At 34.9% G+C, this 15821-nt stretch overlaps 1 protein-coding gene across 3 annotated transcripts in view; it reads left to right on the top strand.

Moving 5' to 3' along the window:
- Window positions 1–15821, top strand: part of Cerkl (CERK like autophagy regulator) — a 113980-nt gene that overhangs the window by 33914 nt on the left and 64245 nt on the right. For all 3 annotated transcript variants that reach the window (XM_074071218.1, XM_020183235.2, XM_074071217.1), the window contains exon 2: window positions 13254–13496. In XM_074071218.1, coding sequence (XP_073927319.1) covers window positions 13254–13496 — 243 coding nt within the window. The remainder of the gene's footprint in view (window positions 1–13253; window positions 13497–15821) is intronic.

The following is a 15821-nucleotide window of genomic DNA, read 5'->3' as shown; positions in this document are numbered from 1 at the left end:
ACAACACAGATCTGCCTGTCCTGAGTTCATATCCCCCAGATTCTGAGTAGCAATTTTGAATAATTTCCTGTGTTCTTAGGCTCAGATGAAAGTCTCAAGGGGAGAACTGAATGGAAGCAGTATAAAGTGTGAGTCTTTTAGTGTCTCCAGCAAAACCATTTGGATGATCTAAAGGGCTATGTGATATCCTCACTGTGAGTGCTGTAAGGTGATGGGTATCTGATTTCCATAGGTACTGCATCAGTTCACAGTAATGGCAGAAGTAAAAGCAAAGAAGGTGGGGACTGTCCTTGAGGTGTTAAGAAAATAAGAGTGAGTTGGCTTGGACTGTGCGATGGAAGGGACTTTACTAAGCTGGAAGCGCACAGAATTTGTTCTTAGACCCTCAGTAGAGGTTATCATTGTGGCCCAGATCAAAGTCTAGCGAGTTCCAGGGCACAAAAGAATAAGAACTCAGTCTTGGACATGGTGGTGCTATAATCCCAGCTGCTCAGGAGGATCTCGAGTTCAAAGCTAGGCTGGGCACAGTTAGCAAGACTTTATCTCAAAAATGAAATACAAAGGGGATCAGGATGTAGCTCAAGTGGTAAAGCACTTGCTTACCACGTGTGAAGCCTTGGGTTCAATCTCCAGTACCCCCAAGAAAATCCAATTAAAAAAAAAGAACTCTTTATTTATTGTTTTCATACAGACAGTTGCTCATGAAAATTCAGTTGCAGTAATATTAACATATTTTTAGACACAAAGTGTCTGAAATACAGTAGGTGTTCAAATGTTAAATGAAAGAAATTACTACAATCCTCCCCACTACCACCATTTAATTAATATGTAAAATGTATCTCTATACACTTAGGTACATGTGTATGTCTGCCTGCCTATGTGTCTTTCAAAGACCTGTGGCCCCCTCACTCACCCTCTGGTAAGTTACTAACTTCTAACATGTGACTATTGAGTAAACTGAGTAGTACTGGACTGTAGGATTCAGAGGCACTCAGAAATGATGTTTCTTGGAAGAATGGCTTAATGTACATTGACAGTTGGTTAATGTTGGAAAAAACTGGAGTCAAGAAGGGCTTCTATTTGCCAGGAAATGAAGGAGCAAAGGTTCAGAGGAGGAAATGCATACAGTGTGATTAAGATATTATCTGATTTTTTACTAACTATATTTACTATCAAGCATTTATTGTTAAGACTGGCCTGTGTTTGAAGCATTGAGCTATGTGCTAGGATACAGAGATGAGAGATGAAGATAGCAAAGAAGATATTGTTAAAGTGAACTGCTGAGAAGCCAGAGAGAGAAGGACAATTACTATACTTCTAAGGCTCATGAGGAATCTGTATAAAGATCATCAGTATGATATATATGAACTGGATGTACAAACTAATATACACATACGAGTTGATATGGCCAAAGGAATGACTAGATGAATCTATTAAGGTCAGATTTTTTGTTGGTACAATTTTTAGATTCTTCCCATCCTTCCATTTATCAATGCCTTTATTAAGGGACAGAGATGGAAGTGGATGCATAAAATATGAATAGACACATATAGAAGTAGACACTAAAGTCAGGTAATAAATGGCCTCTTTAGTGCCCTTCCTAAAGTGAAAATGACAAAATCCTACCACTTTGCATGATAGTCATGCTATAGAATATTAAATATTTTGAATTATTTTATTTCATTATGCTTCAGATATAGTAGGGACCTGTTGCACAGGTAGTCTACAAATAATAATGCAATAATAAAGTGTTATTAATCAATACAAAGTGACAAAAGATGAAATCATGTCATCTTTAGGCTGTATTTCTTTGAGGTAATGCTTGTCTTTACAACACTATGCAGAGGAATTCTCAAACTTTTTGGCCTTGGTACCCCTTTAAATTATTGAATTATGTAAAACCACCTGGAGTTTTATCCACTATTGCTTTTGCATCGTTAGTACAATGTCAACATGGTGGACAATCGGCAAATAGCATCTTTAGCTTATGGAAGTCATCTTCACCCTGTATAGAAGTTGAGAACTACTGATAAAGGTATTCTAGCTTATCTTAGGCATTGAAATGATTTAATTTTCAAATTTCTTCCAAATATCTACATAAAATAGCACTACAGGTATAATAGGTATACTTTTTATTAATGGTAGAGATTCAGGAAAAATTGATTTCTTAGAACTAATCAAGATATTTGGAACACAAATAAATTACAGTTTTAAACTAGTAGATTGTGATTAGAAGTCAGGCAGCTTAAGTTTTCACTAATATTGCCCCTTTTGAAAATTTTGTCTGTTATTTGTGATTAAAATATCTATGTAATTTCAAATAGTTATTATCACCTTTTCATTGTAGTCATTAGATGTTCTGAATAAAGAATTGGCATTTTTATTATTTGTATTAAAAAACCCAAACCACAGGATAATATTTAAATTTCCTTGACTATTTCATTAGTTCATTTCAGACTCCATGCAAAAGTATGTGAATGTCCTCGAGTGCCTCAATTCTTAAGAGGAGTATGTGAGCTGCTGACACATGGCAGAAATAATTAAATGGAAAACATTGAGATAGAAATTCAACATTGATTTTAAATTTGATCTGGTAAAAGGTGGCATTTGGGCATTGGATTGGAAATTTCTATTTTTCCCTGAAAATGACAAAATGAAAATTTCCTAACTCTTCTACTAGATAAGTATACTATTTCTTCACTGTCTTTCTTGATAAGTGCATGTATTTGGGAACTTAAGCTTTTCTGCTAACAGATCTTATGTCATTTTTCTTGAGGATAGTAATACATAGTGATGGGTTTTCAGTCAACCACAGGAGCAGCCCTATTTGTTTAAACCCTAGTTTAACCTGATTATTAACAATTAAATTGTGTTTTCTTCTTACAATTAAAGTGTATTCAAATTTATTGGTCCCTTGCTTCCCAGATTTACCTCAGTATGTGGTCTATTCAAACAGAATTTTGTATTTTTAATTAGGGGATTAGATAAGTAATTCTGAAGAGCCAAAAAAAATTATTCGACATCACAGTGCTTAACCATCTAAGATACCATAAGTGTGTGTGTATACTATGTTGTAGGAGCCATCTCTCAGGCAGGCCTGTTTTGCAGGCAGTATTTTGAAAAGTGGACATGTGCAGAAACTGTGAGCACAATTAGCACCAAGCAGATAAATCCAGCTCTAATCCTGTTTACGGTCTGCATCAGACAGATGTGCCAGGATTGATTTAGACAAGCCCTAGGCTTACAATAATATTTTTAAAAGTGCCAGTCACTGTTCTATTTTCGTTAAACCTTTGCTAAATGTTCTTAAGTTTTGTTGGTTTTGCTCTCCTTATTAGCCACTATAACCTACTTGAAGCCGGTCCTGCTTTGCTCTCATGGTGACGGAGTAACCTGCCAGGAGAGGTTATCTTTATTTTCTATAATTAAATTGACTCCCCCCTCCCAAGAAAATACAACAATAGGAAGTGGGTGCTGAATTAAATAAATAGCATGATATCCAATAGAGGTGTACTTAAATCCCTTGCAAGAACAGATGGCCCCAGTATCTCTGTAAGTAATGTGAGAGGACAGTTAATGTTCGGAAACAACTAGCTATAGCCAATATGATACTAGTGAACCAATAGATTTCAAATAACAAACCACATGCCACCAAGCAAAGTTACATGTCATTTGTAAGGATTTAACTTTTGTAAGTCACAAAAAAATGTATAGACGACTTCCATCTTTTTCATCTACTCGTATCAAATGTGAATTTATGAATAAGGTTTTATTTTCATATTTGTCACCAGTAATGGTGACAAATATGGAAATAAAATATTAACTAGTATTAAAATAAAGTTATATTTAGGTCATAAGTGGTGCTGGTGTGTGTGTGTTAGGTTGTTCATGGAAAGTGGTGCTGGTGTGTATAGTTTACGTTGTTCACGGAAACGTGGCTTTTGCATATAATTATGAAAACACTGGTTTTCCTTGTTGCAAAAACTGATAGTGTAACAGAGTTGGCTGGCCTGGGAGTCAGAGCACCTATCCTGTAGAAGGAAATTGAAGCAAAGATAGAAGAATTATTTTTTAGTCTTTATAAATAAAATAGTTTTTGAAAAGATTTTTCTGATTTATTTGGAGAATGACATGAATGGACTCATTTTTAAAATTTTATAAAACCAAAAATTTTTATAGGACTCTTACAATATGGTTCATTTTTTTCTTTTTTCTCTTTAATCATTTTTGTCATAAACATTTGTGTATTCTAAGAGTGTTTTAGAGTTGGGGATGAGGAGAAATAATGACCTTAGATTTTCAGCTTATCTTATCAGATGATCTCTAGAACCTCCAAACTTTCCTGAGGTTAGCCTGAGGGCTTCCATCCAGAACTCAGAGGAACCTTCCTCTTTAGCTGTCCTTCAAGCCTAGGAAGCCAGTGTCCTGCTGCCCTATAGAGCTGGTCCACTGCTCATAACTTGCGAACTTCACAAACAAACACAGACATAGCAAAGCACCACTGACTGATTAAACAATACTCAGGTCCAAGAATTTAAATAAAAACATGTGAAGTTCAAGTTCACAGAATCCTAACAAGTTTTATCTCTGAAGACTGTGTTCAGAGTGAGAAAACAATTTTCCTTAAAACTAATATTATATATGACTCCTCATGTGTTAGAAACTAGTTATATTCAAAATCAAGAGCATCCAGTGATTGGAACCGGACAGATTTATTTATGCAATAGAAACGGTTGACATTGCTGAAATAATCAGAATTTCTATGTACAATATTGCACCTGAGAGATTTATTTGCTGAGAAAAATAGAGTACTGAAAAATATACCTGTATTGTTTGATATTACTAAAGATCTGTGTTATTCACAAGTCAATTCCACTTATTCTTATTGCAAATAAAAATGAAACAGTCTTACTCTATAGTGTTTCTCTTAGTTTCTTCCTGTCACATTCACAAAAAGAGGGTTCAGATGAAAAGCTGAGTTTAATCAGTGAGCAAATGGAGACAATATTGGAAGCCTGAACAGAGAAAGCAGGAAAAACCACTCAGATTGTTACAGGGATTTTCAGAATTTTCACTTGTGGGTACTCCTGGTTGTTATATTCTAACCTCCTATTCCCTGGATGTCACTTCAGTTTCTGATGAAATACTACAAAGTTAGTTTATACTTTTGGTACCTTGCTGTTTTCCTAAGGACTATGATTTGCCTACTGTTTTAAGTTTGATTAGTTTTAAGAACAGATGATGTCATACAGATGATCTCATTGTATGGGTAATTTAAAAATGTCTAACTCATAGAAGGAGAGGTAGGACTGCATTTGGCCAGGGCCTAGGAGAGGGGAAGCAATGGGGAGATGTTTGCTAAAGGGTACAGGATAGATAAGTTATGGATCTGTGGTACAGCATGGTGACTATAGTCAATAATCTGTTGTTAATAATGTATTATAAGCCAGGCACAGTGGTTTATAATCCCAGTGCCTATAATCCCAGCTACTTGGGAGGCGGAGTTAGCAAGACCCTGTTTCAAAGAACATGTGGGATACTGTGTTTCACATCTGTAATCCCCTCTAGGTGGTAGGTGTAGGTAGAAAGATCACATTCTGATGCCAGCCTGGGCAAAAAGCATGAGATTCTATCTGAAAAATAAAGTAAAAAGGGCTGAAGGCATGGTTCACATGGTACAGCATTGCCTACCAAGTGCAGGCCCAACTTAAAAAAGCCCAGTACCACACACACAAAAAAATGTATACCTGAAATTGCTGAGAGATTAGAACTTAAATGTTCTTAGAGAATAGAAGCATTTGAGTGAAACAGACATGCTAAGGAGGTTGAGTTAATCATTTCACAATGCATGTATTTCAGAATATCATGTGGTAGGGCCGAGGTGTGGCTCAAACACTGTAGAACACCTGTCTAGCAAGCTCAAGGCTCTGAGTTCAAACCCTGTAGCTTCCCCCACCAAAAAAAGAGAAAAAAGGGAAAAAAAAGAATATCATAATGTCAACCATAAATATATATGTGATTTTTATTTGTCAATCATACCTCAATAAAACTGGAGAAAATAAATTTGTAATAAAAATGCAAATTGTTGGAGATTGACTGGTAAAGTAAAGGTAGGAACAATAAATCCTTAAAGGAGAAGTAGAATACTTGACTTCCTTCTATTAACAGTCACTCATTTAAAATCTTATTTTAATATGGATAATTTTTACTCTTGTTAATCCAATTAAGTATTTAAATTTTTTTGCTGCACTGGGGCTCTAACCTAGGGCCTCATACAATCTAGGTAAGTGCTCTACCACTGAGTTATGCCCCAGCTCCCAATTACACATTTATATGGACAATATGGATAACTCTAGACACCTTAAAATAGAGTAAAATATGCAGACATAAAAAGCATATACTTTACACAAAGTTCTAGAAAAGGCAAAAATAAGCTATCATGATAATACAAATAGTAAGCATGAGAGGTTAACTGGAAAATGACCTGAAGGAATTTCCTAGAAGCTTGAAAGAATTCTCTTTACTGAGATAATGGTTATAGGTGCATATATTTGAAAAAACTCGTGGAACTATACCCTTGAAATCTATACAATTTTAACTTATGCCTCAAACAACAACAAAAACAAATGAAAGGGTTGATGAGTATATTTCCTTGGAAGGCCCTTGCAACAGCCCAACATTGAGGTGGAACTGTGGTTAAGATCAGCTGAAACATATGAATTCAGTCTTGGATCTGCTTCTTACGACATGGATGACCATGCAGTTACTTAAATTTACTCCCTCGAGTTTCTTATATTTTTATTATTGTTATATTATTGTATTGAGGATATATTGTGGTATTTGCAAAAGTTCTCACAATACATCAGTTAAATTCACTCATGTTTTTTGAAAAAGCATCTACTTCATAGGACTGTTATTAGTATTAAATGAGATAATATGTATAAAGTGATCAGGGTAACATCTGGCATATGGCACATGTTCATTAAATATTTAGGGAATGGACCTTTTGATATTAAAACAAGTAAAATGACCAGAAACAACTTTAGGATGACCAAAGAAGGCCATCTTTTTCAATTCATCATAAATATCTTCATTGTAGGAAAAAGTAGAAACTCACATAAACAAAATTAACCACAATTTTATTATCTGTCCAAGTTCTCTCATTTATATTAATATTTACAAGCATATATAATGTATTGTACCTACATAATGTATTTAGTAAACATATACCAAACAGTGATGGAACTACATTATGCTATTTTGGACATCTTTCAACATTTTAATCGTGCTATAGCATACCATTATTATTGTGTTTTATAGAACCAGTACTCTACTATTGCACATTTAGATTGTTCTTAAGTTTCACACAAATAATGCTTGAATAAGCTTTCTTCTAACTAAATTTTGCACACGTTTCCCTTACGGTACATTTCTAGAAGTAAATTGCTTGAAAAACACCATGTGTATTAAAGCAATTTCCATTTTCTATGTTAAAGTTATGTTGTGCTAATTATTAAAAGGGAATGCTATGGAGGTTTATAAGAAAAACTTAACCTTCTATTCCCTATGTCTTATCTCTCTTAATAGGTAATGTGCTACATTTTCTTGTGTTTTTTAAAAAAAATATCCTTTAAATAAAAGTGTGATCAAGTCCCTCAGATTATCTTGTAACTTGATTATATTGCACTTATTCATTCTTTTTAGCATGAATGTATTTCCAGATTAGAACACAAAGATCACACTCTTCCTCATTTAAGAGGTACAGAATATACCTCTGATTTATTCAATGATTTTCCTGTGGAAGAACACTAGTGTTGCTTCAAATATCATTGCTATTCTAAGTATTACTGCAATTAACATTTTGAAATCTTTTGATACATATTCCCTACTTGTTCTCCAGCAGCTACCATTTTTGCATTCCTATCAGCACTGGGACTACTTCCCTTTAGCTGTATCATCATTGAGCCTTATTTTTGATCTCATGCCAACCTAAAAGGCAAAAAGTGGTATCTTGTTGTTTTAATTTGCATTTCTTTGATTACTAATTAGGTTGAACTTTTTCATATGTTCATTGGTCAATTTGCATTTCTCCTTTTGTGAAATGCCTGCTTGGGTCTTTTATGTACTTTTCAGTTAAAGAGTTTCTTTTCTTGATTAAATAGATTATATAACTGTCATATGTTACAGATATTTCTCTTCATTTGGCCTTTGCTTGTGATTCCTCTCTATAAGTCTTTAGGACTTTATAGGCATTAGATAGTTTTTATGTTAAGTAACTTAACTTCTACAAACCTGTCTATTGTTATGCTTGGAGTTTTTCTAACTTAGAATCATTTAAATTTCTTTCTAATCTAGAAATATTGGTGTATAGGGGGTCAGTTTTTTCTTTTCAAAAGATGAACCAGTTCTAAATCAGCTTTCAACTTTTCAGCTGACCTTAGAGTCTACCATTACCATATTAGTGAATTACTAAATTTATATAAATATTATTCTGGCCCTTTCACTTCTGTTTTTAGATGTTTAAATTATTATAACTTTACAAATTATATCTGACAGGGCATGCAATCTCATTCATTACTTTTAAAACATTTTCTTAGTTAACGCAATATACTCGTTATTCCAAGAGAATTTGCAAATCATTTGATCACGTTCCTAGCTCTTCCTTTCATCAAAGAAAACACCACTGAGACTTGGATTAAAGTTGTATTATAAGTAGTTATTACTAATAAGAGTGCTGGCATGAAAATATGTGATCTTGGAAATTAGTATATCTCTATTCACTCAATTCTTTGTGTCTCAGAAAATTCTGAGTTACTTCAAGTTCAGCATCATTTTTCTAACTTATTCCATGGTACAATATATCAGTTGGTATAGGATCTCTTTATTCTCATTATATCAGCTCCTTGGATATAGTCATATTTGTATCAGCTTCCCCACTGTATATTATGTCTAAGGATTATTAATTCTTTTAGATTTTTGTGAGTACCTTGTGATATCTATAGTTATAGTTTCAGCTTCCCTCTCCCCCTACGACAAATTATTGCCTTTTATTTCATTTTCCTTATGCTATTGGTCAGAATGTCTAGAGTAATTGGGAAAGTAAGAGTCTTGATTGGCATTTTTTTTGTCTTGTTTCTGGAAATTCTTCTAGTTTTCCTATTAGTGTGATGTTGACTGTTGGCTAATATCTTTAAATTTCCAATTTATGAGAGGTTTTCAATTGGACTAGTTATTGTTTGTTAACTAAAGTAAAACCTATGCATATTAAAGAACTCAAACTATCTTACAGGGCTTCAAATGAAAATTGAAGAGAATTTATTTCATCCCTTCTATTTTTTCTTTTTCTCCATGGCAGGTTTTTTCTTTCTTCTCTTCTTCCCTCTCTTCATCCCTTACTTGCTTTGTGTTCTTATTTGTTTGATTACCTAATGCCAAATTTTTAGGTTCACAAAGTTGGTAAACAATAGTATAAGATTAGTATAGAAGTTATTTATAACATATACAGTAAAGGTCTATTTCAAAATTATTTGAGGGACTCCTGCAAGATAGTCAAAATACAGACAAGCAGATAGAAGTAGGAAAAGCATATGTAGAAGCAACTCTTAAGAAATGCAAGTGGAAAGATGTTTAATTTTGCTGATTGTTTAGACATACTTACATAAGGGGAATAGGAGGGTGAATATGGTACAAAAATGTGTACACATGTATATAAATGCAAAAATGATACCTATTGAAACTATGCCAAGAATTGGGGGGTAGGGATGAAGGAGAATGGTGGAGGGGGTGAATTCAAGTATGACATGTTCGATACATTGTAAGAATATTTGTAAATTCCACAATATACCCCCACCCAGCACATCAATAAAAAAATAAGTGGAACAAAAAAAGTTTCTTCAGGTAAATAAGAAATGCAATTTATCTGTACATGGTTAGGTATATGAAGCAGACTCCTGGCAGCACCTCAGTATGGCAGTAAAATTAAGCTTCACAGGACACTATTTTCACCCTATAGTGAAGATGATTATTAAGTCCAGGATGATTATTCCTGGACCTTCGATAAGCCTGATTCCTTTCATTTTCAGTGGCAGGGTAGTTATGAGATATCTCTGGCCATGCTTCCCTGCTCAACAGGCACAAGGAACCTGCAGTAAGCCCAACAGGTACAACTCTACTACTGCTTCACATGAGTGAGTGTGGCTTCCTTCTCATATAGTACCACACTAGTCATCTTTTAATTTCCTGTATATTCTTCCCTAAAAGAGCTAGAATTCTATGAGGAGCCCAGATGAGATTGAAACACTATGTTGTTATAAGAAATAAACACTATTTTCGTAGATACCTGCAGGTTATGGCAAAGGAGCCAGATTGGAGGACTCTCACTGGTTGGTTGGTGACAATTTTGAGTATTTAAAAAGGAATAAAAACTTTAAGTTAATTGGAATGTGGAAGTTTGTAAAAGGTATAACTTCATGATATAATCAATCAAAGGGGGAAAACATTGAAAATATGCTAAGCCAGAATTTTTAATGCGGTCCAAGGAAATTACAGGGGGCTAAACTGAGAGAAAAATTGTTCTCACAGTATTACTAGAAATTTATATATATACATATAGCCTACACAAACAAAAAAGTTATTTGGAGCCTTCAATCTTTGAAAATGCAAAGGGACTCTGACACCAATAGTTCAAGAGCTGCTGTACCAGAGAAAAGTCAACCTTAGTAACGTAGGTTAATCGATTGGGTATTTATAAACAGGCAGGGGGAATCCTTAAGTTCATAAAGGCCATTGAGGATTTTGGCTCAAACATGTTCATGCTACTGATGAGTTTGAGAGGTGACTGTGGTAGTGGTTATGATTATTTTGTTCTTTGATATCTGAAATGCTCTGATGCACAGAGAAAGGCCTGTTGAACTGATATGTGGATGGTGTTGAGTCTTCAGTGACTGAGTGGCAATAGAAGTAGACTATAGAAGTAGACTGCAGCCAGACCTGAAACCTGAGCCTTCTAAGAAATGACAGATCTGACAAATGGCCTTTGGGTTCACCTGATCCTACAACCGTAATCACTGAGCAAAGGGCAGTGCTTGCTTCCTTTCTTTTTTAGTGGTACTTTGCTTTGTGAACAATCAGGTTATACTTTATAGAATGATTGGGATAGGTCAAAAACTTCCTGACAGTGCTGACAAAGAGCTTCTTAAAGCTCCGGATGTCCTCCTGCCAACCAGAGGCCAACACTGGCTAACGTTGCGGACACTTCAAGGGCTAACAAAGTTGAGAGAGAACCTGTACTTTCTGTTGTTTTCACAGTGCCTGTGATTTCTGTAATTTCTATTCCTTCCTTTTATCCTGTCTCATAAGTTTTTTCTTCTTTGTATATCTGATTGTATGTGGGGTTGGATGAAAGCCCCCCTCCCCCACATACTATAAATGTTACCATGTAGAGCTACAGGATATTTTGTATTCCATGAATATCCTTACACTTGGTAAATTATTTGGGAGTGGTGGAATATTTCTAAGGCTTGCTCATGAGGTTTGTTAGGTGGAATCATAGCAGCCTTTTAGTCAATTCATAAATGAGACCATACTCTCCTAATACTCTCTCCAGTGTCCATGAGTTTTGGTGTTTGTCAACTTTGGTGGTAAGGATACTTGGAGGAGTTCATTCCCTGGCAGCAAATGCTGCTCAGTACTCAGCTGAAGATTCAGGGACCTCTGTGGTATCTCCAGTTTACTGCAGCTTTCTCTTGTCTGAGGACTCACCTGTGAAACTCTAGTCTTCATGCCCTCAAGGACCCCCAATGCCTCCTCAACGTAGAGAGACCACATGGCTCCACCAGGAGTCCCCTACATACTCTGCGGTAGGGAATTCCTCTCCAGGCAGTCAGCTGGGAGTCATAGGGTTCACTTTGTCTGTCTTCTCTTAGGGAGCACTATCCTATGCACTCTGACGTTTAAAGCTTTAGCCTTGACACTTCATGTATCTCCTGTCCCTTTGCAGTTATTGCAGGAGAAAGGTAAAACTGGTCCCTGCCATTCTACGTTGGTCAGAAGCTGCTGAAGTTTTTAGAAATCCTTTACTTTGAAGCATAAAGCCCTTGGATATTGAAAGTCAGTTAAAATTGTCCACACAGCTATTTTCTGACCCATGATTAAAAATAACTGGTAAAACACCATGCCATTATTATTTTTTAAAAGTCTGATCATGGCTGAGATCCAGAGGAATCTTTCTCTTTTTTTTTATTGTTTTATTATTCATATGTGCATACAAGGCTTGGGTCATTTCTCCCCCATGCCCCCACCCCCTCCCTTACTACCCACTCCACCCCCTCCCTCTCCCCCCCACCCCCTCAATACCCAGCAGAAACTATTTTGCCCTTATCTCTAATTTTGTTGAAGAGAGAATATAAGCAATAATAGGAAAGAACACGTGTTTTTGCTGGTTTAGATAAGGATAGCTATACAGGGAGTTGACTCACATTAATTTCCTGTGCATGTGTGTTACCTTCTAGGTTAATTCTTTTTAATCTCACCTTTTCTGTAGTTCCTGGTTCCTTTTCCTATTGGCCTCAGTTGCTTTTAAGGTATCTGCTTTAGTTTCTCTGCGTTAAGGGCAACAAATGCTAGCTAGTTTTTTAGGTGTCTTACCTATCCTCACCCCTCCCTTGTGTGCTCTCGCTTTTATCATATGCTCAAAGTCCAATCCCCTTGTTGTGTTTGCCTTTGATCTAATGTCTGTATATGAGGGAGAACATATAATTTTTGGTCTTTTGGGCCAGGCTAACAGAGGAATCTTTCTTGATTGACATGATGTGTCCTACTGAAAGTAATTCTATATCTTTTTGCACACCTGTTATTTTACTGGATATGTACATTTCCTTCCCTTTAAAGTTGCTTCAAAAAATTGTCATAAGCATTAATCTCAGTTCTGTCAGTGAAACCCATTTTTTTTGCATCAGTTCACCTTGTCTCTATTGGTATCAAGTAGTCTTTTATAAGATACAAATTTATTACTACTAAAATGTTCTTGAATACATTGAATATTCTCAGGAATCTTCCCCATTTCTTCCTTTTTTTCCCTTCATTCTTGGGGAAATACACCTAATTTTTCTTTTCTTCCCTGCCTATCTCATGCAGGGATATAAAGGAAAAACCATCAAATTATAATGATAAAGATTTTGTGGGTTTCAACTATTATCCATACATTTAAAATATGAATACAATGCTTTTGATTTAAAAAATTAATTTCTTTCCAGGTGATGTCGAGTGTGATTTGCTGTGCAAAGAAGAAATTATTGAACTAAAAGACATATTCTCTGTGAAACTGAAGCGGCGTTGCTCTGTTACACAGCGGAGAAGTGGTACTTTATTAGGTATCACACTTTTCATCTGCTTGAAAAAAGAGCAAAATAAGTTAAAGGATTCTACACTTGACCTTATCAATTTAAGTGAAGATTACTGTGACATATGGTTTAGACAGTTCAAGGAGATTCTGGCAGGTAAGTACTACTGTGGGAATTTTTAGTGAGCATACTTTCCTTAATGTAGATTTTTAATCAAAACCTGTTACATCTATGGGTACAAATAACATTTGATTATGTGAGGCAGTACTTTTCTATTTGTAGTTTATTGAATGTTTTTATCATGAGAGGGTATTGCATTTCATCAAGTGTTTTTTGTACATCAGTTGAGATTATACTTTTTCATTCATTCTGTTGATGTATAACACTGATTGATCTTCATGTTAAACCATCCCTGCATTCCAGGAACATGTCCCACTTGGTCATGGTATATAATTCTTTTAATATGTTATTGAATTGGTTTGCTAGTATTTTGTTAAGGATTCATGTAGTATTTTGTTAAAGATTCATGCATACATATTCATAAAGGATATTGATTTGTAAGTTTCTTTGTAGCATGTTTGATTTTGGCATCAGAGTAATCCTGGTCTTATAGAATGAGTTAGGAATTAGCTCTTGTATGACCACATTTATGAAGAAGCTTTGATGTAATATAACACAGTTTTAAAATAATTTAGTTCACTAGTGAGTTGTTTTTATTTTTTTAAAGAATGTTCAATTTTTATTTTTAAGCTACTCCAAGTTTTTATTAGCATAAATTAATTGTACAAAAAAGCATTTTATTGTGATATTTATAACAAATATATAATGTACTTTGACAAATTCACTCCATCTATATTACTCTTTCTGAGCCTCTGTCCTTCTTCCCCCTCCTTTATAACAGTTTTTAGTGGACTTCATTGTGCTATTTTCATGCATGTATGTATTTCTATAATATTTATGCACACACACAAGTCACCCTCTCCTTTTCCCCTCTTTCCATCTTCTAGTTCCTCTTCCCCAAAAAGTTTCCCTGTTACAATCATGTCTTATGTTTTTTAGTCCTATATTCAGCAAAGACATGTGAGTTGTTTTTAAAAGCATTTTTATTTTCTTAAATTCATCTCTCTCAAGTTTGTTTTAGAACTTTCCTTCCATCCACATATTCATAGCAGGTGCACATATGTACATGGCACTTGAAAATAAGAACTTTTTGAAGATAATCTTTAAGGGGCCATGCTTTATACTGTGCCAACTAAGAGTTGTTTATCTTAGTGTGGATTTTTCTAAAGTTTAATAGTTAAAACTGTGTTTATTAGAATATCTCTCATAATTAACTCAGTGCATCTAAAATTTTAAGTGGCATTTTTATATTTGCATGCTAAATAAAATAATAAACTAATACAATGCAATCTGGATTTCTAGAAGCCATTTCGTTAAAATATAATATGATTTTCAGATTTTTTTCCCCCTCATAAGTTTGCAAATGTTGCTTGTTTTCTTTTAGTCCATTCCTTCCTCTTTTGCCTGATTGATCAGAGTACAGTCAACGAGAATAATTGATGGGTTAGTTTGGGATTGGATGACTCTGACAAAGATGGGTACCAAAGTACAGACTCCCAGTGATGTGTGTCAGACACAGCATTATTAAACAAGGAGATATTGAGAACCCATGGTGGTCAATGGTAGGCAGCCACTAAGATTATGCCCACAGAAGATAAACTGAAGTGGCTGCACTGAACCTGGGAGACCACATTACTAAGTAGCGCAGGCTTCCTTGGGACCTTCAAAGAAATGTGATTCTTTCAAGAGGTCAGACACTCACAGAGTCCATGGTTTAGTTCATCTCTCTGAAAATAAAGAAAACATGTGGCATTAACTAAAGTGTTCTACTCCACCAATGAGTATTTTACACTGTTATTTCAAATTCATGTTAAAAGAGATAAAAAGTTAAAATGAAAACTTAGTAATTTCAATTTCGTTAAATTTATTAACATGACTAGGTATTCATAAAACTTGCCTGCTCTATAAAACAAGAAGGTGTACTTTGCTTAGTAGAGTTAAACTGTCCTTTGCACTGAAGATCTGAGAAAATTTCCCAGGAGGCTAATGAAGAGCTGGCAGAAGCAACTTCTTTAATATATCTTACCTATAAAACCAAGAGCAAGTAAGCCGTGGACATCACAACCAAGCTCAATTCAGTAAAAGCAATTTTACAGGAGTAGAGGGGATTGTCAAAAACAAAAGCCTCCCAAACACTGTCCAAATAGCATAATTAATGATGTTTTGGTTTGATTTAGGGTTAAAATATAGACAAAGTAGAGAGATGAATGAAATATTTTTCTTCCAGGCTTTTATCCCCTGAGAATGTCACTGTTTTGTTTTTTTTTTTTTTTGATTTTGATTTAGATGAGAGTTGGATACAGTAAAATTTCTAGGATTATATTGGTCCTGGAGTAGAGTTATTTTGATGATTAAAAATGA

Source organism: Castor canadensis, chromosome 4, assembly GCF_047511655.1.
Source record: "Castor canadensis chromosome 4, mCasCan1.hap1v2, whole genome shotgun sequence".
In the NCBI taxonomy this organism is placed as follows: Eukaryota; Metazoa; Chordata; class Mammalia; order Rodentia; family Castoridae; genus Castor; species Castor canadensis.
The sequence above is the reverse complement of the archived record's forward strand: the minus strand, read 5'-3'. Positions and strand labels throughout refer to the sequence as shown.